The 26,032-nt window shown below is 50.9% G+C and overlaps 1 protein-coding gene across 6 annotated transcripts in view; it reads right to left on the bottom strand.

Annotated features, from left to right (window-relative positions):
• The window catches only part of LOC139239510 (swi5-dependent recombination DNA repair protein 1 homolog), a 92,816-nt gene that overhangs the window by 29,561 nt on the left and 37,223 nt on the right, over positions 1–26,032 (bottom strand). For 5 of the 6 annotated variants that reach the window (XM_070868308.1, XM_070868309.1, XM_070868307.1 and 2 more), the window contains 4 exons: positions 25,866–26,009; positions 24,793–24,888; positions 22,321–22,416; positions 21,978–22,073 (listed from right to left, as the gene is read on the bottom strand). In XM_070868308.1, coding sequence (XP_070724409.1) covers positions 21,978–22,073; positions 22,321–22,416; positions 24,793–24,888; positions 25,866–26,009 — 432 coding nt within the window. Of the gene's footprint in view, positions 1–21,977; positions 22,074–22,320; positions 22,417–24,792; positions 24,889–25,571; positions 25,757–25,865; positions 26,010–26,032 lie in introns of those variants that run through there. The other variant, XR_011588661.1, reaches the window with a different exon arrangement.

Here is a 26,032-nt window from a genome sequence, read left to right on the forward strand (position 1 = left end):
AGACAGAGGTGAGCTCTCTCTCTCTCCCTCACTGGGTCCCTACAGACAGAGGTGAGCTATCCCTTTCTCCCTCACTGGGTCCCGACAGACAGAGGTGAGCTCTCACTCTCTCCCTCACTGGGTCCCTACAGACAGAGGTGAGCTCTCCCTCTCTCCCTCGCTGGGACCCAACAGACAGAGGTGATCTCTATCTCTCTCCCTCGCTGGATCCCTACAGACAGAGGTGAGCTCTCACTCTCTCTCTCACTGGGTCCCTACAGACAGAGGTGAGCTCTCCCTCTCTCCCTCACTGGGTCCCTACAGAGGTGAGCTCTCTCTCTCTCCCTCACTGGGTCCCTACAGACAGAGGTGAGCTCTCACTCTCTCCCTCACTGGATCCCTACAGACAGAGGTGAGCTCTCCCTTTCTCTCTCACTGGGACCCTACACACAGAGGTGAGCTCTATCTCTCTCCCTCACTGGGACCCTCACACAGAGGTGAGCTCTATCTCTCTCCCTCACTGGGACCCTACAGACAGAGGTCAGCTCTCCCTCTCTTCCTCACTGTGATCCTACAGACAGAGGTGACCTCTCCCTCGCTCCCTCACTTGGACTCTACAGACAGAGGTGAGCTTTCCTTCTCTCCCTCACTGGGACCCTACAGAGAAAGGCGAGCTCTATCTCTCCCTCACTGGGACCCTACAGACAGAGGTGAGCTCTCACTCTCTCACTCACTGGGACCCTACAGACAGAGGTGAGCTCTCCCTCTCTCCCTCACTGGGTCCCTACAGACAGAGGTGAGCTCTATCTCTCTCCCTCGCTGGGACCCTACAGATAGAGGTGATCTCTATCTCTCCCTCACTGGGTCCCTACAGACAGAGGTGAGCTCTCACTCTCTCCCTCACTGGGCTCCAAGAGACAGAGGTGAGCTCTCCCTCTCTCCCTCACTGGGTCCCTACAGACAGAGGTGAGCTCTCCCTCACTCCCTCACTTGGACTCTACACATAGGTGACCTCTCTCTCTCTCCCTTACTGGGACTCTACAGACAGAGGTGAGCTCGATCTCGCTCCCTCACTGGGACCCTACAGACAGAGGTGAGCTCTCCCTCTCTCCCTCACTGGGTCCCGACAGACAGAGGTGAGCTCTCATCTCCCCCTCACTGGATCCCTACAGACAGAGGTGAGCTCTCACTCTCTCCCTCACTGGATCCCTACAGACAGAGGTGAGCTCTCATCTCTCCCTCACTGGATCCCTACAGACAGAGGTGAGCTCTCACTCTCTCCCTCACTGGGAACCTACAGACAGAGGTGAGCACTCCCTCTCTCCCTCACTGGGCCCCGACAGACAGAGGCGAGCTCTCCCTCTCTCCCTCACTGGGACTCTACAGACAGAGCTGTGCTCTCCCTTTCTCCCTCACTGGGACCCTACAGACAGAGGTGAGCTCTATCTCTCCCTCACTGGGACCCTACAGGCAGAGGTCAGCTCTCCCTCTCTTCCTCACTCGGATCCTACAGACAGAGGTGAGCTCTCCCTCGCTCCCTCACTTAGACTCTACAGACAGAGGTGACATCTCTCTCTCTCCCTCACTGGGACCCTAGAGACAGAGGCGAGCTCTCCCTCTCTCCCTCACTGGGACCCTACAGACAGAGATGAGCTCTGCCTCTGTCTCTCACTGGGACCCTACAGACAGAGGTGAGCTCTATCTCTCTCCCTCACTGGGACCCTACACACAGTGGTGAGCTCTGTCTCTCTCTCTCCCTGGGACCCTACAGACAGAGGTGAGCTCTCCCTTTCTCCCTTACTGGGACCCTACAGACAGAGGTGAGCTCTATCTCTCTCCCTCACTGTGAACCTACAGACAGAGGTCAGCTCTCCCTCTCTCCCTCACTGGGACCCTACAGACAGAGGTGAGCTCTATCTCTCTCCCTCACTGGGACCCTACAGACAGAGGTGAGCTCTCCCTCTCTCCCTCACTGTGTCCCTAGAGACAGAGGTGAGCTCTCCCTCTCTCCTTCACTGGGACTCTTAAGACGTAGGTGAGCTCTATCTCTCTCCCTCACTGGGACACTATAGACAGAGGTGAGCTCTCCCTCTCTCCCTCACTGGCAACCTACAGACAGAGGTGAGCTCTCCCTCTCTCCCTCACTGGGTCGCTACAGACAGAGGTGAGCTCTCACTCTCTCCCTCACTGGGTCCCTACAGACAGAGGTGAGCTCTATCTCGCTCCCTCACTGGGTCCCTACAGACAGAGGTGAGCTCTCCCTCACTGGGTCCCTACAGACAGAGGTGAGCTCTATCTCTCTACCTCACTGGGTCCCGACAGACAGAGGTGAGCTCTATCTCTCTCCCTCACTGGATCCCTACAGACAGAGGTGAGCTCTCCCTCGCTCCCTCACTTGGACTCTACAGACATAGGTGACCTCTCTCTCTCTCCCTTACTGGGACCCTACAGACAGAGGTGAGCTCGATCTCTCTCCCTCACTGGGTCCCTACAGACAGAGGTGAGCTCTCCCTCTCTCCCTCACTGGGTCCCGACAGACAGAGGTGAGCTCTCATCTCCCCCTCACTGGATCCCTACAGACAGAGGTGAGCTCTCACTCTCTCCCTCACTGGATCCCTACAGACAGAGGTGAGCTCTCATCTCTCCCTCACTGGATCCCTACAGGCAGAGGTGAGCTCTCACTCTCTCCCTCACTGGGAACCTACAGACAGAGGTGAGCTCTCCCTCTCTCCCTCACTGGGCCCCGACAGACAGAGGCGAGCTCTCCCTCTCTCCCTCACTGGGACCCTACAGACAGAGGTGTGCTCTCCCTTTCTCCCTCACTGGGACCCTACAGACTGAGGTGAGCTCTATCTCTCCCTCACTGGGACCCTACAGGCAGAGGTCAGCTCTCCCTCTCTTCCTCACTTGGATCCTACAGACAGAGGTGAGCTCTCCCTCGCTCCCTCACTTAGACTCTACAGACAGAGGTGACATCTCTCTCTCTCCCTCACTGGGACCCTAGAGACAGAGGCGAGCTCTACCTCTCTCCCTCACTGGGACCCTACAGACAGAGATGAGCTCTGCCTCTGTCTCTCACTGGGACCCTACAGACAGAGGTGAGCTCTATCTCTCTCCCTCACTGGGACCCTACACACAGTGGTGAGCTCTGTCTCTCTCTCTCCCTGGGACCCTACAGACAGAGGTGAGCTCTCCCTTTCTCCCTTACTGGGACCCTACAGACAGAGGTGAGCTCTATCTCTCTCCCTCACTGTGAACCTACAGACCGAGGTCAGCTCTCCCTCTCTCCCTCACTGGGACCCTGCAGACAGAGGTAAGCTCTATCTCTCTCCCTCACTGGGACCCTACAGACAGAGGTGAGCTCTCCCTCTCTCCCTCACTGTGTCCCTAGAGACAGAGGTGAGCTCTCCCTCTCTCCTTCACTGGGACTCTTAAGACGTAGGTGAGTTCTATCTCTCTCCCTCACTGGGACACTATAGACAGAGGTGAGCTCTCCCTCTCTCCCTCACTGGCAACCTCCAGACAGAGGTGAGCTCTCCCTCTCTCCCTCACTGGGTCGCTACAGACAGAGGTGAGCTCTCACTCTCTCCCTCACTGGGTCCCTACAGACAGAGGTGAGCTCTATCTCGCTCCCTCACTGGGTCCCTACAGACAGAGGTGAGCTCTCCCTCACTGGGTCCCTACAGACAGAGGTGAGCTCTATCTCTCTCCCTCACTGGGTCCCGACAGACAGAGGTGAGCTCTATCTCTCTCCCTCACTGGATTCCTACAGACAGAGGTGAGCTCTCACTCTCTCCCTCACTGGGTCCCTACAGACAGAGGTGAGCTCTCACTCTCTCCCTCACTGGGACCCTACAGACAGAGGCGAGCTCTCCTTCTCTCCCTCACTGGGACCCTTAAGACAGAGGCGAGCTCTCCCTCTCTCACTCACTGGGACCCTACACACAGAGGTGAGCTCTGTCTCTCTCTCTCCCTGGGACCCTACAGACAGAGGTGAGCTCTCCCTTTCTCCCTCACTGGGACCCTACAGACAGAGGTGAGCTCTGCCTCTGTCTCTCACTGGGACCCTACAGACAGAGGTGAGCTCTATCTCTCTCCCTCACTGGGACCCTACACATAGAGGTGAGCTCTGTCTCTCTCTCTCCCTGGGACCCTACAGACAGAGGTGAGCTCTCCCTTTCTCCCTCACTGGGACCCTACAGACAGAGGTGAGCTCTATCTCTCCCTCACTGGGACCCTACAGACAGAGGTGAGCTCTATCTCTCCCTCATTGGGTCCCTACAGAGCTGAGCTCTCCCTCTCTCCCTCATTGGGACCCTACAGACAGAGGTGAGCTCTCCCTCTCTCCCTCACTATCACTATCACTACGGGGGTGGTGCTGGACAGGCTAATGGGACTCAAGGTAGACAAGTCCCCTGGTCCTGATGAAATGCATCCCAGGGTATTAAAAGAGATGGCGGAAGTTATAGCAGATGCATTCGTTACAATCTACCAAAATTCTCTGGACTCTGGGGAGGTACCAGCGGATTGGAAAGCAGCAATGTAACGCCTCTGTTTACAAAAAGGGGGCAGACAAAAGGCAGGTAACTATAGGCCGGTTAGTTTAACATCTGTAGTGGGGAAAATGCTTGAAACTATCATTAAGGAAGAAATAGCGGGACATCTAGATAGGAATAGTGCAATCAAGCAGACGCAACATGGATTCATGAAGGGGAAATCATGTTTAACTAATTTACTGGAATTCTTTGAGGCTATAACGAGCATGGTGGATAGAGGTGTACCGATGGATGTGGTGTATTTAGATTTCCAAAAGGCATTCGATAAGATGCCACACAAAAGTTTACTGCAGAAGATAAAGGTACTCGGAGTCAGAGGAAATGTATTAGCAAGGATAGAGAATTGGCTGGCGAACAGAAAGCAGAGAGTCGGGATAAATGGGTCCTTTTCGGGTTGGAAATCGGTGGTTAGTGGTGTGCCACAGGGATCGGTGCTGGGACCACAACTGTTTACAATATACATAGATGACCTGGAAGAGGGGACAGGGTGTAGTGTAACAAAATTTGCAGATGACACAAAGATTAGTGGGAAAGCGGGTTGTGTAGAGAACACAGAGATTTAGATAGGTTAAGCGAATGGGCTAAGGTTTGGCAGATGGAATACAATGTGGGAAAGTGTGAGGTCATCCACCTTTGGGAAAAAAACAGTAAAAGGGAATATTATTTGAATGGGGAGAAATTACAACATGCTGTGGTGCAGAGGGATCTGGGGGTCCTTGAATCCCAAAAAGTTAGTTTGCAGGTGCAGCAGGTAATCAGGAAGGTGAATGGAATGTTGGCCTTCATTGCGAGAGGGATGGAGTACAAAAGCAGGGAGGTCTTCTGCAACTGTACAGGGTATTGGTGAGGCCGCACCTGGAGTACTGCGTGCAATTTTGGTCACCTTACTTAAGGAAGGATATACTAGCTTTGGAGGGGGTACAGAGACGATTCACTAGGCTGATTCCGGAGATGAGGGGGCTACCTTATGATGATAGATTGAGTAGACTGGGTCTTTACTCGTTGGAGTTCAGAAGGATGAGGGGTGATCTTATAGAAACATTTAAAATAATGAAAGGGATAGTCAAGATAGAGGCAGAGAGGTTGTTTCCACTGGTCGGGGAGACTAGAACTAGGGGGCACAGCCTCAAAATACGGAGGAGCCAATTTAAAACCGAGTTGAGAAGGAATTTCTTCTCCCAGAGGGTTGTGAATCTGTGGAATTCTCTGCCCAAGGAAGCAGTTGAGGCTAGCTCATTGAATGTATTCAAATCACAGATAGATAGATTTTTAACCAATAAGGGAATTAAGGGTTACGGGGAGAGGGCGGGTAAGTGGAGCTGAGTCCACGGCCAGATCAGCCATGATCTTGTTGAGTGGTGGAGCAGGTTCGAGGGGCTAGATGGCCTACTCCTGTTCCTAATTCTTATGTTCTTATGTTCTTATGTTTATCATTGGGATTTCTCTAGAGTGGGGGCAAGTAGTTGGTTGTGGTGCTTACAGAATTAATTATAGACTTATAATAAAGATTTTCTTTGGTAGAACAGCAATTATATGAGACAAAAGCTAAACGTTTTGATAAGATGAGGGAAGAATTAAGTTACACCGAGCTCATGAGCTCAGTGTAAAATAGGTAAGGGAGCCAGCTTTATTAACCGAAGTTACTGGTAACGGGTGGATTCAGTGAGATTCTCCTGACACGGAGATTTATTCCTGAGGAAGTGGAAAGCCAGAGGTTTGCATCTTGCCCCACGTCAGTGAACAGACGTGTTGTGGAAATGCCCCAGTGGTTGTTCCCCGTTCTGTGGTGTGACGGTGGAAAGCTGCAGACATGAGCCAGACATGGTCAGGACAGTTGTAGCTTCCGTTGATGGATATTTGGACAAGGGGGAACCTGGAGCTGAGAAAGGAGCAATAAAGTGGGGGACGGGAGTGGGGCATTGTACTGTCAGGGTTTGCGGGGCCAGAATACTGAACCCAGAACTGGAAGCCCCTTTCAGCCCCCGCCCATCGGCTGTGTCTGTAAGCCCCATCTGTTTAGTGTGTGTTTAAGTGTTACTGCATGGTCTGTACCGCTCAATAAATCAACCAACACTTAACCTGCACGTGTCAAGAAGCTTATTGATCTGGGAGGAATGGCGGGATCAGCTGATCAGGAAAAGTCAGTGTTTTTCCCCCGGTAAGGAACGCTCGCTGTCCAGTGATTGGTGGAGGGAGGCTGGGGTCAGATGGGATATCACAGTAACCGGTGGGTGGGGACTGTCCATCCCCAGCACCCAGTGTGCTCCCCCCCCAGTGTAACCGGTGGGAAGGGTCTGTCCATCCCAGCACCCAGTGCCCCCCCCCCCAGTGTAACCGGTGGGAAGGGTCTGTCCATCCCAGCACCCAGTGCCCCCCCCCCAGTGTAACCAGTGGGAAGGGTCTGTCCATCCCAGCACCCAGTGACCCCCCCCCCAGTGTAACCGGTGGGTGGGGTCTATTCCCCCCCCTCCAGTGTAACCAGTGGGAGGGGTCTATTCCCCCCCCCACCAGTGTAACCGGTGTGTGGAGTCTGTCCATCCCCCCACCCCCAGTGTAACCGGTGGGTGGGGTCTGTCCATCCCAGCACCCAGTGCCCCCCGCAGTGTAACCGGTGGGTGGGGTCTGTCCATCCCCAGCACCTAGTGTGCCCCCCCCCAGTGTAACCGGTGGGTGGGGTCTATTCCCCCCCCCTCAGTGTAACCGGTGGGTGGGGTCTATTCCCCCCCCTCCAGTGTAACCAGTGGGTGGGGTCTATTCCCCCCCCATCCAGTGTAACCGGTGGGTGGGGTCTGTCCATCCCCAGCACCCAGTGTGCCCCCCCCCCAGTGTAACCGGTGGGTGGGGTCTGTCCATCCCAGCACAAAGTGCCCCCCCACAGTGTAACCGGTGGGTGGGGTCTGTCCATCCCCAGCACCCAGTGCCCCCCCCCCGCCAGTGTAACCAGTGGGTGGGGTCTGTCCATCCCCAGCACCCAGTGCCCCCCCCCCGCAGTGTAACCGGTGGGAGGGGCCTATCCCCAGCACCCAGTGCCCCCCACCCAGTGTAAGCGGTGGGAGGGGTCTGTCCATCCCAGCACTCAGTGTGCCCCTCCCCATTGTATTGTGCTCACCTTGGCTAATCCATCTCACTCAAAATGGCTGACACTGAGACATAGGGACGGGAGTAGGCGGTTTAGCCTCTCGAGCGTGTTCCCCCACTCAATGAGATCATGGCTGATCTGTACCTTAACTCCGTCTACCTGCCTTGGTCCCATATCCCTTGATACACTCACCCAACAAAATTCTCAGTATTGAAATTTGCAATGAACCCCCAGCCCCAACAGGTTTCTGTGGGGAGAGAGTCCCAGATTTCAACTACCCTTTGTGTGAAGAAGTTTTGACTGACATCACCCCTGATCGGCCTAGCTCTAATTTTTGAGGTTATGCCCCTTAAGAACATAAGAAATAGGAACAGGAGTAGCCCATTTGGCCCCTCGAGCCTGCTCTGCCATTCAATAAGATCGTGACTGATCGGATCTGGGCCTCAAGTCCACTTTTCTCCGCGCCATCCCCATAACCCTTAACTCCTCTATCGTGCAATAATCAGTCTGCGGCAGAGAGTTCCTGTGATTCACAACCCGCTGAGAGAATAAATTCCTCCTCATCTCCATCTTAAATGGGCGAGCCCTTATTCTGAAACAAAGCCCCCTGGTATTACATTCCCCAACGAGGGGAAACATCCTCTCAGCATCTACCCTGCCGAGCCCCCTCATTATCTTATACGTTTCAATAAGATCACCTCTCATTCTTCTAAACTCCAAAGAGTATAGGCCCAACAAGATGCCACATAAAAGGTTACTGCACAAGATAAAAGTTCACGGGGTTGGGGGTAATATATTAGCATAGATAGAGGATTGGCTAACTAACAGAACAGAGAGTCGGGATAAATGGTTCATTCTCTGGTTGGCAATCAGTAACTAGTGGGGTGCCGCAGGGATCAGTGCTGGGACTCCAACTATTTACAATCTATATTAACGACTTGGAAGAAGGGACTGAGTGTAACATAGCCAAGTTTTCTGACGATACAAAGATGGGAGGAAAAGCAATATGTGAGGAGGACACACAAAATCTTCAATAGGACATAGGCAGGCTAAGTGAGTGGGCAAAAATTTGGCAGATGGAGTATAATGTTGGAAAGTGTGAGGTCATGCACTTTGGCAGAAAAAAAATCAAAGAGCAAGTTATTATTTAAATGGAGAAAGATTGCAAAGTGCCGCAGTACAACAGGACCTGGGGGTACTTGTGCATGAGAAAAAGATGAGTGAAGACAAACGTAGGTCCCTTGCAGTCAGATTCAGGTGAATTTATAATGGGGAACAAAGAAATGGCGGACCAGTTAAACAAATACTTTGGTTCTGTCTTCACGAAGGAAGACACAAATAACCTTCCTGAAAACTAGGGGACCGAGGGTCTAGTGAGAAGGAGGAACTGAAGGAAATCTTTATTAGATGGGAAATTGTGTTAGGGAAATTGATGGGATTGAAGGCCAATAAATCCCTGGGGCCTGATAATCTGCATCCCAGAGTACTTAAGGAAGTAGCCCTAGAAATAGTGGATGCATTGGTGATCATTTTCCAACAGTCTATCGAATCTGGATCTGAACCTATGGACTGGAGACTAGTTAATGTAACACCACTTTTTAAGAAAGGAGGGAGAGAGAAAACGGGTAATTATAGACCGGTTAGCCTGACATCAGTAGTGGGGAAAATGTTGGAATCAATTATTAAAGATGAAATAGCAGCGCATTTGGAAAGCAGTGACAGGATCGGTCCAAGTCAGCATGGATTTATGAAAAGGAAATCATGCTTGACAAATCTTCTGGAATTTTTTGAGGATGTAACTGGTAGAGTGGACAAGGGAGAATCAGTGGATGTGGTGTATTTGGACTTTCAAAAGGCTTTTGACAAGGTCCCACACAAGAGATTGGTGTGCAAAATTAAAGCGCAAGATATTGGGGGTAATGTACTGACGTGGATAGAGAACTGGTTGGCAGACAGGAAGCAGAGAGTTGGGATAAACGGGTCCTTTTCAGAATGGCAGGCAGTGACTAGTGGGGTGCCACAGGACTCAGTGCTGGGAGCCCAGTTATTTACAATATACATTAATGATTTAGATGAAGGAATTGAGTGTAATATCTCCAAGTTTGCAGATGACACTAAACTGGGTGGCGATGTGAGCTGTGAGGAGGCTGCTAAGAGGCTGCAGGGTGACTTGGACAGGTTAGGTGAGTGGGCAAATGCATGGCAGATGCAGTATAATGTGGATAAATGTGAGGTTATCCACTTTGGTAGCAAAAACACGAAGGCAGAATATTATCTGAATGGTGGCATATTAGGAAAAGGGGAGGTGCAACGAGACCTGGATGTCATGGTACATCAGTCATTGAAAGTTGGCATGCAGGTACAGCAGGCGGTGAAGAAGGCAAATGGTATTTTGGCCTTCATAGCTAGGGGATTTGAGTACAGGAGCAGGGAGATGTTACTGCAGTTGTACAGGGCCTTAGTGAGGCCTCACCTGGAATATTGTGTTCAGTTTTGTTCTCCTAATCTGAGGAAGGACGTTCTTGCTATTGAGGGAGTGCAGCAAAGGTTCACCAGACTGATTCTCGGGATGGCAGGACTGACATATGAGGAGAGATTGGATCGACTGGGCCTGTATTCACTGGAGTTTAGAAGGATGAGGGGGGATCTCATAGAAACATATAAAATTCTGACAGGACTGGACAGGTTAGATGCAGGAAGAAAGTTCCCAATGTTCCCAATGTTCCCAATGAACCAGGGGACATAGTCTAAGGATAAGGGGTAAGCCATGTAGGACTGAGATGAGAAGAAACTTCTTCATTCAGAGAGTTGTTAACCTGTGGAATTCCCTACCGCAGAGAGTTGTTGATGCCAGTTCATTGGATATATTCAAGAGGGAGTTAGATATGGCTCTTACTGCTAAAGGGATCAAGGAGTATGGAGAGAAAGCTGGAAAGGGGTACTGAGGGAATGATCAGCCATGATCTTATTGAATGGTGGTGCAGGCTCGAAGGGCCAACTGGCCTACTCCTGCACCTATTTTCTATGTTTCTATGAAACACAAAAGGTTCGTATGCAGGTATAGCAAGTGATCAGGAAGGCCAATGGTTTCTTGGCTTTTATTGCAAAGGGGATGGAGTTTAAAAGCAGGGAAGTATTGCAACAGTTATACAGTGTATTGGTGGGGCCACACCGGGAATACTGTGAGCAGTTTTGACTTCCATATTTACGAAAGGATATACTTGCTTTGGAGAACTGACGGGATTGGACAGTTTAGATGCAGGAAGAATGTTCCCGATGACGGGGAAGTCCAGAACCAGGGGTCACAGTCTAAGGATAAGGGATACGCCATTTAGGACCGAGACGAGAAGAAACTTCTTCACTGAGAGAGTGGTGATCCTGTGGAATTCTCTACCGCAGAGAGTTGTTGGGGCCAGTTCATTGGATATATTCAAAAGGGAGTTAGATGTGGCCCTTACGGCTAAATGGATCAAGGGGTATGGAGAGAAAGCAGGAATGGGGTACTGAAGTTGTATGATCAGCCATGAACTCATTGAATGGTGTTGCAGGCTCGAAGGGCCGAATGGCCGACTCCTGCACCTATTGTCTGTGTTTCTATGTTTCCGAAGGCGACCGAAGGCTGCACTGGAGGCGGTGCTGGACTTCGCCGTCAATGTCTGCTCTTGTTGATAAGAGGCTCCCGAGGTCTGGGAAATGGTACGCGTTGTCCAGGGCCGCGCATTGCGTGGGCCCACCAGCTGGTGGCGGTGTTTGTGGAGGACTCCATGGACCTGCAGTGCGGGGGCCCACCAGCCAGTGGCGGTGGCGCTGGAGGACTCCATGGACCTGCAGTGCGGGAGCCCACCAGCCGGTGGCGGTTTTTGTGGAGGACTCCCTGTGTACCTGCAATTCAAGGTCCCACCAGATGGTGGCGATGTTTGTGGAGGACTCCATGGATCTGCAGTGTGGGCCCCCACCAGCCAGGGGCGGTGTGTGTGGAGGACTCCCTGAGTACCTGCAATTCGAGGGCCCACCAGCCGGTGGCGATGTTTGTGGAGGACTCACTGTGTTGCTGCAATGCGGGGGCCCACCAGCCGGTGGTGGTGTTTTTGGAGGACTCCCTGTGGACCTGCAGTGCCAGCGCCCAGCAGCCGGTGGCGGTGTTTTTGGAGGACTCCATGGACCTGCAGTGACAGCGCCCACCAGACGGTGGCGATGTTTGTGGAGGACTCCCTGTGGACCTGCAGTGCCTGCGCCCACCAGCGGGTGGCGGTGTCGGTGTGTGTCTGCAACTGTGTGTGAGAGAGAGAGAGAATGTTTCTGTCTCTTTCTGCCCTCCCTCTGCCCCTGTGTGTGGGTGTGTCTGTGTGTATGTGACTCTCTGCCTATGTCGTGACTCTCTGCCTATGTCTGTGTGTGTCTGCCTCAGCCTTCGGTCGCTTGAGAGTGTTTGAAGACCAGGACTTCAAATCTGGCACCAAACTCATGGTCGACAGGGCTGTAGTAATACCCGCCCTGCTGTATGGGTCTGAGGCATGGACGATGTACAGAAGGCACCTCAAGTCGCTGGAGATATACCACCAACGATGTCTCCACAAGATCCTGCAAATCTCCTGGGAGGACAGGCGCACCAACATCAGTGTCCACGACCAGGCCAACAGCCCCAGTATTGAAGCACTGACCACACTCGATCAGCTTCGCTGGGCAGGCCACATAGTTCACATGCCAGATACGAGACTCCCGAAACAAATGCTTTATACGAAGCTCCTTCATGGTAAACGAGCCAAAGGAGGACAGCGGAAATGTTATAATGACGCCCTCAAAGCCTCCCTGGTAAAGTGCGACATCACCACTGACACCTGGGAGACCCTGGCCGCAGACCGCCCGAGGTGGAGAAAGTCCATCCGGGAGGGTGTTGAGCTCTTCAAGTCTCGACGCAAGGAGCATGAAGAAGCCAGGCACAGGCAGCGGAAGGAGCGTGCGTCAAACCTACCCACCCCTTCCCCTGACCAATGTCTGTCCCACCTGTAACAGGGTCTGTGGCCCGTATCGGACTGTTCAGCCATCAAATAACTCACTTTGGGAGTGGAAGCAAGTCTTCCTCGATTCCGAAGGACTGCCTATGAGTCCCTGTCACAGGTGGGACAGATAGTTGTTGAGGGAAGGGGTGGGTGGGACTGGTTTGCCGCACGCTCCTTCCGCTGCCTGCGCTTGATTTCCGCATGCTCTGACGACGAGACTCGAGGTGCTCAGCGCCCTCCCGGATGCACTTCCTCCACTTAGTGGCATTGAAAGTTGGCATGGAGGTACAGCAGGTGGTGAAGAAGGCAAATGGTATGTTGGCCTTCATAGCGAGAGGATTTGAGTACAGGAGAAGGGAGATCTTACTGGAATTGTACAGGGCCTTAGTGAGGCCTCACCTGGAATATTGTGCTCAGTTTCGGTCTCCTAATCTGAGGAAGGACATAGAAACATAGAAAATAGATGCAGGAGTAGGCCATTCGGCCCATCGAGCCTGCACCGCCATTCAATGAGTTCATGGCTGAACATGCAACTTCAGTACCCCATTCCTGCTTTCTCGCCATACCCCTTGATCCCCCTAGTAGTAAGGACTACATCTAACTCCTTTTTGAATATATTTAGTGAATTGGCCTCAACAACTTTCTGTGGTAGAGAATTCCACAGGTTCACCACTCTCTGGGTGAAGAAGTTTCTCCTCATCTCAGTCCTAAATGGCTTACCCCTTATCCTTAGACTGTGACCCCTGGTTCTGGAATTCCCCAACATTGGGAACATTCTTCCTGCACCTAACCTGTCCAAACCCGTCAGAATTTTAAACTTTTCTATGAGATCCCCTCTCGTTCTTCTGAACTCCAGTGAATACAAGCCCAGTTGATCCAGTCTTTCTTGATAGGTCAGTCCCGCCATCCCGGGAATCAGTCTGGTGAACCTTCGCTGCACTCCCTCAATAGCAAGAATGTCCTTCCTCAGGTTAGGAGACCAAAGCTGTACACAATACTCCAGGTGTGGCCTCACCAAGGCTCTGTACAACTGTAGTAACACCTCCCTGCCCCTGTACTCAAATCCCCTCGCTATGAAGGCCAACATGCCATTTACTTTCTTCACCGCCTGCTGTACCTGCATGCCAACCTTCAATGACTGATGTACCATGACACCTCGTTGCACCTCCCCTTTTCCTAATCTGTCACCATTTAGATAATAATCTGTCTCTCTGTTTTTACCACCAAAGTGGATAACCTCACATTTATCCACATTATACTTCATCTGTCATGCTTTTTCCCACTCACCTAACCTATCCAAGTCAATCTGCAGCCTCATAGCATCCTCCTCGCAGCTCACACTGCCACCCAACTTAGTGTCATCCGCAAATTTGGAGATACTACATTTAATCCCCTCGTCTAAATCATTAATGTACAGTGTAAACAGCTGGGGCCCCAGCACAGAACCTTGCGGTACCCCACTAGTCACTGCCTGCCATTCTGAAAAGTACCCATTTACTCCTACTCTTTGCTTCCTGTCTGACAACCAGTTCTCAATCCACGTCAGCACACTACCCGCAATCCCATGTGCTTTAACTTTGCACATTTATCTGTTGTGTGGGACGTTCTTGCTATTGAGGGAGTGCAGCGAAGGTTCACCAGACTGATTCCCGGGATAGCGGGACTGACATATGAGGAGAGACTAGATCAACTGGGCCTTTATACACTGGAGTTTAGAAGGATGAGAGGGGATCTCATAGAAACTTACAAGATTCTGACGGGACTGGACAGGTTAGATGCGGGAAGAATGTTCCCGATGATGGGGAAGTCCAGAATCAGGGGTACAGTCTTAGGATAAGGGGTAGGCCATTTTGTACTGAGATGAGGAGAAACTTCTTCACTCAGAGAGTTGTTAACCTGTGGAATTCCCTACCGCAGAGCATTGTTGATGCCAGTTCATTGGATATATTCAAGAGGGAGTTAGATATGGCCCTTGCGGTTGAAGGGATCAAGGGGTATGGAGAGAAAGCAGGAAAGGGGTACTGAGGTGAATGATCAGCCGTGATCTTATTGAATGGTGGTGCAGGCTCCAAGGGCCTAATGGCCTACTCCTGCAGCTATTTTTTATGTTTCTATGTTTCTATGTTAGGGTGGTCTTTGGCCAGTGATTCCCAAGTGCCGGTGGGGATGTTGCACTTTATCACGGAGGCTTTGAGGGTGGTCCCTGTAATGTTTCCTCTGCCCACCTGGGTCTCGCTTGCCCTGAAGGAGTTCCGAGTAGAGCGTTTGCTTTGGGAGTTCTGTGTCTGGCATGCGGACAATGTGGCCCTGCCCAACGGAGCTGGTCGAGTGTGGTTAGTGCTTCGATGCTGGGGATGTTGGCCTGAACGAGGACGCTAACGTTGGTGCGTCTGTCCTCCCAGGGGATTTGCAGGATCTTGTGGAGACATCGTTGGTGGTATTTATCCAGCGATTTGAGTAAATTCAAGGCAGAGATCAACAGATATTTGAGCACTGAGGAAATCGAGGGATATGGGGATCGGGCAGGGAAGTGGAATTGAGGTAGAAGATCAGCCATGATCTTATCGAATGGCGGAGCAGGCTCAAGGAGCCATATGACCGACTCCTGCTCCTAATTCTTGTGTTCTTGTGTGCCAACATCCTCGACTGGAACTGGTGGACAACCAGCGCCCTCTGCTGGAACTACATAGAATTACAACAACAACATTTCTGTCTTGCTGAAAGCTGCGTCACTTTTTCCGACTGCCATTACATTGTCCCTAATCAGTACAGCGACTTCACCTGCCCATTCCCCCCTCTTTATCGTTTCTTAATATGTTATACAATGCAGTCATAGAATCATAGCGAAGTTTACAGCCTCCAAGGAGGGCATTTCATAGAGGCTCCCATAGAAACATATAAAATCCTGACGGGATTGGACAGTTTAGATGCAGGAAGAATGTTCCCAATGTTGGGGAAGTCCAGAACCAGGGGTCACAGTCTAAGGATAAGAGGTAAGCCATTTAGGACCGAGACGAGAAGAAACTTCTTCACTGAGAGAGTGGTGATCCTGTGGAATTCTCTACCACAGAGAGTTGTTGAGGCCAGTTCATTGGATACATTCAAAAGGGAGTTAGATATGGCCCTTACGGCTAAAAGGATCAAGGAGTATGGAGAGAAAGCAGAAAAGGGGTACTGAGGGAATGATCAGCCATGATCTTATTGAATGGTGGTGCAGGCTCGAAGGGCCGAATGGCCGACTCCTGCACCTATTTTCTATGTTTCTATGTTTCCGAAGGCGACCGAAGGCTGCACTGGAGGCGGTGCTGGACTTTGCCGTCAATGTCTGCTCTTGTTGATAAGAGGCTCCCGAGGTCTGGGAAATGGTCCGCGTTGTCCAGGGCCGCGCATTGCGTGGGCCCACCAGCTGGTGGCGGTGTTTGTGGAGGACTCCATGGACCTGCAGTGCGGGGGCCCACCACACGGTGGCGGTGTTTGTGGAAGACTCCATGGACCTGCAGTGCGGGCCACCACCAGCCAGGGGCGGTGTGTGTGGAGGACTCCATGGACCTGCAGTGCGGGGGCCCACCAGCTGGTGGCGGTGTTTATGGAGGACTCCATGGACCTGCAGTGCGGGAGCCCACCAGCCGGTGGCGGTGTTTGTGGAGGACTCCCTGTGGACCTGCAATGCGGATGCCCAGCAGCTGGTGGCGCTGTTTGTGGAGGACTCCCTGTGGACCTGCAATTCGGGGCCCACCAGCCAGTGGCGGTGTTTGTGGAGGACTCCATGGACCTGCAGTGCGGGCCCCCACCAGCCAGGGGCGGTGTGAGTGGAGGACTCCCTGTGTACCTGAAATTCGAGGTCCCACCAGACGGTGGCGATGTTTGTGGAGGACTCCCTGTGGACCTGCAGTGCCGGCGCCCACCAGGGGGTGGCGATGTCGCTGGTGGACTCCATGGACCTGCAGTGCAGGTCCCCACCAGCCACTCGGTTGATTCCAGGGATGAGGGGGTTGATTTATGAGGAAATGTTGAGTAGGTTGGGCCTCTATGCATTGGAATTCAGAAGAATGAGAGGTGATCTTATCGAAATGTATACGATTACGAGGTGGATGCAGAGAGGATGTTCCCACTGATGGGGGAGACTAGAACTAGGGGGCATGGTCTTAGAATAAGGGGCCGCCCATTTAAAACTGAGATGAGGAGAAATTTCTTCTCTCAGAGGGTTGTAAATCTGTGGAATTCTCTGCCCCAGAGAGCTGTGGAGGCTGGGACATTGAATATATTTAAGACAGAAATGGACAGTTTCTTAAACGATAAGGGGTTATGGGGAGCGGGTGGGGAAGTGGAGCTGGGTCCATGATCAGATCAGCCATGATCATATTAAATAGCGGAGCAGGCTCGAGGGGCTGTATGGCCTACTCCTGTTCCTATTTCTTATGTTCTTATGTTCTTAAGTGGTTTTGGGGATTCCTAGTATGAGTGAGGAGAGATAAAGTTACAGGACATGAGAGCTATCCTTGGTGATGTGGGATCTGCACCAGTTCAGGATCTTAATAAGTTTGCCCAATTGTGGTGTAATATTCTGGGATGGTGGCAGTCAGGGAACATATCAGAGAAACAGAGGGATCACACAATTCTGTGAGCTTTAGGGAATCACCGGGAAAAGGTAGTCGGTTTTGAAACAACTTCCAGGGCTCTGCTTGGTCAAATCATAGCTGCAATCTTTGGTGCTCACTCAGGGCCACAGTTAATAAAGCGGCTTGCATTATTACCAGGGGAAGGACCCAGGGAAGCGGGGGAACATATATTCCAGTTATGTAAAAGTTTGGGAAGTAATTGGATTGATATCAGTCATTACGGGGATGATACACATCGAGACCATTTTGACTCTCCTAACCCCTTCAGTAGTTCTGGAAGTAGTTGCCTGGGGCGGGGACGATGGTTTCGATAAATGGTTGGCGAGGGTAGAAAGCTTGTGTCAGAGAGATGCAGGAATCTCAGTCATGGAAGTGAGACCGGGGTTACAGCGATGGAAGGCAGAAGGGCCGGAGTGGATGAATCCCGCGAGGAGTCGCGTAAAAGGAGCAGGACCTGGTGGTGCCTGGATCCAGACCCGTCAGTTGATAGAGGACAGAGATAGACTGGCTAAAGAATTAGAAAAGTTAAAAGAAAAGTTGAAGAATGAGGAACGAGAAGCTGGAGTCACAGAGAGGAATGATACCTGGGTTCAGTTGCTGAGGTCGGGGGTAGATTCTGCAGGTGAGGGGGAATTGCGATCGGGATGCCGCACCTCAACCACACACATCGTTTCTTTCAGACCCTTACTTCAGGATAGGGGTGGCCATACCCTTATCGAGGCTTGTGTGGACGGGCAGTGGGTAATGGACACAGGGTCTGCTGGACAAATGAAGGGGCTCCTGGAGGAAGGGGAAACCCCCCTTCAGAGACAGTTCCCCAACACCCCAGATACACGAGGAGCAGTTACTGAACAGTCAGAGATGGAAGCAGTGGGAGAAGCTTGTTCAGAAGCATTTTAAGTTTCTGCAGGAATGGGCTGTCTCAGAACTGATGAGATGTTCAGTGAAACGCTCAAATGTGGGAGTTATAAACATGATCTTAAAGGATGTGAAATAGAAGTTGGAGCGTTGCAAATGTTGAGAGAGGAAATGATAGCAGTTCCGAAGGGTGAACTGAGAGAAGGACTGGGTCTCTCGACTGACTATTCAGCATTTCTGTCATCCTTTACTCTATGTTGTTACACTTCTCCCATAAAGCAGAGAAAATTGTGAAAAACCTTGCCGAGGGCAACAGACTTGGTCGAAGACACCGATTGGGAGTTTACATTTCTGAATGTAAACAGCACGGAATTCAGTCGGAAACATCAAAAATTGAAAGTTGACTTTTAAGTGAAAATGGATATGGTGATCACAGACCACCGGACTTTAAAATGGTATCCTGAGAATCCGAGTCTGCAGCAACCCTACTTTGACCCTAATCGTGCTGCTATTCGGAAGAAGGAAATGCAGAAATGGAGACAGGATTTCAACAGCTACAGAATTTGAATCAAGCAATTGTGGACATTAACCATCACACTGCGGAAAGTAAGAACATTCACACAACTTTGGAAAGTGTTACCCAGATAGGACCTGCAGAGAGGCAAAGAGAAGAAGTGGGGCAGTGAGGGAGGGCAAGCCGACATTTCTGAAACTCTTTGCTTCGGCGCAGTCTGGAGAAATCAAAAGGGTTAAAAGTGGAAGACTGAAGTTTGGATTAAAAACAGGATACTTGGATCGAAAGAGGCTGCTAGACGATATGATGCCTTTTAGCCAATAAAATGTTGAGTATTTGAGTGTAACTTGTTACTATGCGAATAATAACCTATGCATAGAATCAAAGAAACTCCTCCGCTGATCATGTGAGTTGTGTATAGTAATTCATGACATTGTCTGTATTTGAGTGTACCTTGTTGAGTCTGTGTACCCCCGGCCTGCGAGCACCACCGGAGCAGGCCGGGGAGCAGGGGGGTCAGTGTGGCAGCCTGGCCCAGCAGTCTGTGCGCCCCCGGCCTGCGAGCACCATCGGGGCAGGCTGGGGAGCAGGAGGGGCAGTGTGGCGGCCTGGCCCAGCAGTCTGAGCGCCCCCGGCCTGCGAGCACCATCGGGGCAGGCCGGGGAGCAGGGGGGGCAGTGTGGCAGCCTGGCCCAGCAGTCTGTGCGCCCCCGGCCTGCGAGCACCATCGGAGCAGGCTGGGGAGTGGAAGGAGCAGCCTAGCAGTATACCACTCCAGGGAGCAGCGCGTGCTGGAGCAAGAGAGCGACGGCAGTGAAAAGGGACGTCACTAAGGTCCAGGTCGGTGATTGGAGCGTAGTCAGGTACAGCAGGAGCGGCGAGGTCGGGGCGAAGGAGCGGTGAGAGACTGTAGAGGACGTGATCGGAGCCCAGGAGAGGCATGAGGTCGGGGCCCAGGGGAGGCGAGGGCCCAGGGGCAGCATGGCCCAGCCCACACTGTGATATGTGCGCACTAGGTCCGTGCAGCAGAACTGGTCTCCAGTCGTCTTGGTTGATCCTTGCCACGAGGCCAAGACCTCGCTCTGTCAAACCCGTGTGGTGGCTGGTGTGCAACGGTCACCCCACGTTAAACAATCCACACACAGGCATCTTCCATCCTTCAGGATTTAGTCGGACCTGGAATTTTAGGTCCATTATTGAAACACCTGTGAACTTTTTGACGTGGAAGCAAGTCATCCTCGACTCGAGGGACTGCCTACAATGATGATGTACCTTGTTACTATGCGAATAATCATTTGATTACATTGTATGTTAAACGATTCAGAAAGCAGTACGCCGTGATTTCAGGACAATGCCATTTTTGATTCCACATTGTCTGCATGTTAATTGTGTAAATGTACTGTGCAAACAAATAAGGGTTCAAAGGCTTTTTAGGTATGGAACTGGCTTTTGTCACACACACACACACATGGACTGTTCACACACTGGAATCTTGGAAGGTGTGTCACAAGCAGCCACAGAACGAGCAAGCTAGAGAGCTGCCTTTGTAAAGTATGTCAGTAACTTCCATACTGGGTTTGTTTAGTATGAATGTCTAAATAAAAGACCCAATCCTGCCTTTACTACAACTGAGTGTGTGTGTAATTGGACGTTTAAAGCAACGAAGCGAAAAGAGCAAGACAGCCTTACAACATCCAGTAGTGCGTCAGTGTTTACAGGGGGTCCTCAGGAGTGTGTCAGTATTTACAGGGAGTCCCTGGGAGAGGGTGTCAGTATTTACAGGGGGCCCCCGGGAGTGTGTCGGTATTTACAGGAGGTCCACGGGAGTGTGTCAGTGTTCACAGGGGGTCCCTGGGAGTGTGTCAGTGTTTACAGGGGGTCCCCGGGAGTGTGTCAGTATTTACAGGGGGTCCCCAGGAGTGTGTCAGTATTTACAGGGGGTCCCCGGGAGTGTGTCAGTATTTATAGGGGGTCCTCGGGAGTGTGTCAGTGTTTACAGGGAGGTCCCAGGAATGTGTCAGTATTTACAGGGTGTCCCCGAGGAGTGTGTTGGTATTTACAGGGATTCCTGGATTTTGTCAGTATTTACACGGAGGTCCCCGGGACTGTGCCAATATTTACAGAGAGTCCATAGTTATGTGCCAGTAATTACAGGAGGTCCCCGGGAGTGTGTCAGTATTTACAGGGAGTTCCCGGGAGTGTGTCAGTATCTACAGGGGGTCCCCAGGAGTGTGTCAGTATTTACAGGGGGTCCCTGGGAGAGTGTCAGTATTTACAGGGGGTCCCCGGGAGTGTGTCAGTACTTACAGGGGGTCCCCGGGAGTGTGTCAGTGCTTACAGGGGGTCCCCGGGAGTGTGTCAGTACTTACAGGGAGTCCCCGGGAGTGTGTCAGTACTTACAGGGAGTCCCCAGGAGTGTGTCACTATTTACAGGGGGTCTCCGGGAGTGTTTCAGTATTTACAGGGGGTCCCTGGGAGTGTGTCAGTATTTACAGGGGGTCCCCAGTAGTCTGTCCGTATTTACAGGGGGTCCCAGGAATGTGTCATAATTTACAAGGGGTCCCTGGGAATATGTCAGTATTTTCAAAGGTTCCGGGAATGTGTTGGTAATTACAGGGAGTCCGCGAGAGGCAGAGAGAAAGCATGATTATAGAGATAGTGACACAGAGAAAGAGAGACAGAAAGAGAGACAGACAGAGAGAGGGACAGAGAGAGGGACAGAGAGAGCTACAGGCAGGGACACAGAGAGAAAGAGACATAGTTATGGAGACAGAGACACAGAGAAAGAGGGAGACAGACAGAGGGACAGAGAGAGAAGATTAGTGAAGCAGCATATTATATAGTCCCGTGTTTACCCCAATGATTTTACACAGCGAATACAAGAGACAGCAACTTGTGTTGTGACAGCACCGACCGAGCAAAGCCAGTGACTGACAGTGATGGCTCTGCGTGCACAGACTGATGACACGCCTGCTTTGGGACACTCGGGCCGATATATTTGCGCCTGATGAAGACAGAGGGAGGGATTTAATTTCCCTGAATTGTTGAGAACCTGCAATGTTCCCACCCTCCTGAAAGATGAGAGACAGGGACACAGAGAGAAAGAGAGATTACAGGCAGGGGCACAGAGAGAAAGAAACATAGTGATAGAGACAGGGACACAGAGAAAGAGAGACAGAAAGAGAGAGAGAGATACAGGCAGGGACACAGAGAGAAAGAGAGAGAGAGGGAACACAGGAGTAAGAGAGAGAGAGACAGATACAGAGAGAGAGAGAGACAGATATATATATATATGAGAGAAAGGGAGACTGATGATTTCAGCAGTTATTAGGACGAACAGTCTGTGTAGAATGGAGCCCAGAAGGCAGATACCTGAGGTTGTTGACCCCTGTGGGGTAGTGGATGGATGGTCAGTGGTTTCACGAGTCGATTGTTCCTCGGGTCCCTGAGTTGGGGATGTCTCTGTATCTGTAATAAAGGAAGAGAGACATGGGCGAGTGCAGAGTGGAGAACACGAACAGTTCATCAGGCTGATGCTAGATGCGAAGAATGTCAGATACCAGTCTTTATATAACCCAAATATTATAATCCCTCGCCCCTCAGTCACGGCAAGCCACTCCCCTTAGTAACAGATGGATGAATCTCTGGGATTGAGGATTTCAGCAGTTACACCGGGTGAGCAGTCTGTGTAGAATGGACCCCACAAGGCAGATACCTGAGGTTGTAGACCCCGCTGGGATAGTGGATGGATGGTCAGTGGATTGGAGAGTCAATTGATCCTCAGGCCCCTGAGTTGGGGATGTCTCTGGGTCTGTAATAAAGGAAGAGAGACATGGGAGAGTGGAGAATGACAGAACAGGCCATCAGGCTGATGCTAGATCTGGAGAATGTCAGATACCAGTCTTGATATAACCCAGAATATAGAAACATAGAAAATAGGTGCAGGTGTAGGCCATTCGGCCCTTCTAGCCTGCACCGCCATTCAATGAGTTCATGGCTGAACATGCAACTTCAGTACCCCATTCCTGCTTTCTTGCCATACCCCTTGATCCCCCTAGTAGTAAGAACTACATCTAACTCCTTTTTGAATATATTTAGTGAATTGGCCTCAACAACTTTCTGTGGTAGAGAATTCCACAGGTTCACCACTCTCTGGGTGAAGAAGTTTCTCCTCATCTCGGTCCTAAATGGCTTACCCCTTATCCTTAGACTGTGACCCCTGGTTCTGGACTTCCCCAACATTGGGAACATTCTCCGTGCATCTAACCTGTCTAAACCTGTCAGAATTTTAAACATTTCTATGAGATCCCCTCTCATTCTTCTGAACTCCAGTGAATAAAAGCCCAGTTGATCCAGTCTTTCTTGATATGTCAGTCCCGCCATCCCGGGAATCAGTCTGGTGAACCTTCGCTGCACTCCCTCAATTGCAAGAATGTCCTTCCTCAAGTTAGGAGACCAAAACTGTACACAATACTCCAGGTGTGGCCTCACCAAGGCCCTGTACAACTGTAGCAACACCTCCCTGCCCCTGTACTCAAATCCCCTCACTATGAAGGCCAACATGCCATTTACTTTCTTAACCGCCTGCTGTACCTGCATGCCAACCTTCAATGACTGATATACCATGACACCCAGGTCTCGTTGCACCTCCCCTTTTCCTAATCTGTCACCATTCAGATAATAGTCTGTCTCTCTGTTTTTGCCACCAAAGTGGATAACCTCACATTTATCCACATTATACTTCATCTGCCATGCATTTGCCCATTCACCTAGCCTATCTAAGTCACTCTGCAGCCTCATAGCATCCTCCTCGCAGCTCACACTGCCACCCAACTTAGTGTCATCCGCAAATTTGGAGATACTACATTTAATCCCCTCATCTAAATCATTAATGCACAATGTAAACAGCTGGGGCCCCAGCACAGAACCTTGCGGTACCCCACTAGTCACTGCCTGCCATTCTGAAAAGTACCCATTTACTCCTACTCTTTGCTTCCTGTCTGACAACCGGTTCTCAATCCATGTCAGCACACTACCCCCAATCCCATGTGCTTTAACTTTGCACATTAATCTCTTGTGTGGGACCTTGTCGAAAGCCTTTTGAAAGTCCAAATACACCACATCAACTGGTTCTCCCTTGTCCACTCTACTGGAAACATCCTCAAAAAATTCCAGAAGATTTGTCAAGCATGATTTCCCTTTCACAAATCCATGCTGACTTGGACCTATCATGTCGCCTCTTTCCAAATGCGCTGCTATGACATCCTTAATAATTGATTCCATCATTTTACCCACTACCGATGTCAGGCTGACCGGTCTATAATTTCCTGTTTTCTCTCTCCCTCCTTTTTTAAAAAGTGGGGTTACATTGGCTACCCTCCACTCCATAGGAACTGATCCAGAGTCTATGGAATGTTGGGAAATGACTGTCAATGCATCCTCTATTTCCAAGGCCACCTCCTTAAGTACTCTGGGATGCAGTCCATCAGGCCCTGGGGATTTATCGGCCTTCAATCCCATCAATTTCCCCAACACAATTTCCCGACTAATAAGGATTTCCCTCAGTTCCTCCTTCTTACTGGACCCTCTGACCCCTTTTATATCCGGAAGGTTGTTTGTGTCCTCCTTAGTGAATACTGAACCAAAGTACTTGTTCAATTGGTCTGCCATTTCTTTGTTCCCCGTTATGACTTCCCCTGATTCTGACTGCAGGGGACCTACATTTGTCTTTATTAACCTTTTTCTCTTTACATATCTATAGAAGCTTTTGCAGTCCATTTTAATGTTCCCTGCAAGCTTCCTCTCGTACTCTATTTTCCCTGCCCTAATCAAACCCTTTGTCCTCCTCTGCTGAGTTCTAAATTTCTCCCAGTCCCCGGGTTCGCTGCTATTTCTGGCCAATTTGTATGCCACTTCCTTGGCTTTAATATTATCCCTGATTTCCCTTGATAGCCACGGTTGAGCCACCTTCCCTTTTTTATTTTTACGCCAGACAGGGATGTACAATTGTTGTATTTCATCCATGCGGTCTCTAAATGTCTGCCATTGCCCATATTACAATCCCTCGCCCCTCAGTCACTGCAAGCCACTCCCCTCAGTTACAGATGGATGAATCTCTGGGACTGAGGATTTCAGCAGTCACACCGGGTGAGCAGTCTGTGTAGAATGGACCCCACAAGGCAGATACCTGAGGGTGTAGGCCCCGCTGGGATAGTGGATGGATGGTCAGTGGTTTCACGAGTCGATTGTTCCTCGGGCCCCTGAGTTGGAGATGTCCCTGGGTCTGTAATAAAGGAAGAGAGACTTGAAAGCGTGCAGAGTGGAGAACACCAGATCAGGTCATAAGACTGGTACTAGAACCCCGAGATTGCCAGACACCAGTCTTTCTATAACCCCAAATATCCCAATCCCACTCCCCGTGACCTGTAACGCCTGGAGAGGGAGGGTGGGGTACCCAAGGCTACACTGGGGGTCTATCACCATCAGTGGACACCACAGGGAACAGTGTCCGACACACACAGAGATCAGTGTCTGATTCAGCTCCCTGGAGCTTTGGTGAAAAGACCACTTTGTGTTTCAGGTCCTTTGTCCGTGGTGTCCCTTACAACCAGGGGAGGCCCGCCGTGTGTAACTGTCTGATTGCTGTGGGTGGGTGACACGGGACATCCCAGAGTCACTCTTCTGGGCCATTCACATTCCGCAATGTACCTGTGCAATAAGCATCGCAACCGGTGCTTGTCGGCTTCAACTGGTAAACGTAGTAACTGGTGCAGTTTTTGATCTTTATCTCCCAGGTCTTGAAGCAGCGATTTCCAGCCCAGTTAAAACAAACTGTCCTCGTCGCTTCTCCCTGGCCCACGGTGGGATGAGCTCCAGAAATGAGGATTATAAATATTGAAGAATGTAACCGAGGTGAACAGTGCTGGTCAGTGAATGTAAATCTGAGATTATAAAGTCTGACAGTACCGTTTAACCAGCCGGGGGCCCATGTGGAGCAGTGAGTGTCTGAGACCACAGTCTCCGGAATCTTCCATCCGCCAGAACTGAAACAACAATCAGAGGCAGCCCCTGAACTGATTCAATGATCAACCGATAGAAGCCGTTCCCCTTTCCCTGTATCCACTCACACCCTGCCCCATTGCTCTGACTGATGATCCCGCTCTCTCTACACAACCGCTTCCTAATCCCACACTCTGCTCTCTTTTCTACATTTACTTCTGGCTTATTGACTAGTTATCTGTCATTTTCCCCTCACGTTACCTTTTAAATCTGTACCATCCTTGGACAAGATCCCATCACACTGAAGGGTTCCGATGCACTCAGTCCCATTACAATCCGTGCTCCTCCAGGACTGGTCCAGGACTGTGTGATTTACACACGGGTCAGTGAGTGCGGAGTCTACGACTGAGTGACAGAAAGATGTTTAA

The sequence above is a fragment of the Pristiophorus japonicus genome, chromosome 27 (assembly GCF_044704955.1).
Source record: "Pristiophorus japonicus isolate sPriJap1 chromosome 27, sPriJap1.hap1, whole genome shotgun sequence".
Lineage (NCBI taxonomy): Eukaryota > Metazoa > Chordata > Chondrichthyes > Pristiophoridae > Pristiophorus > Pristiophorus japonicus.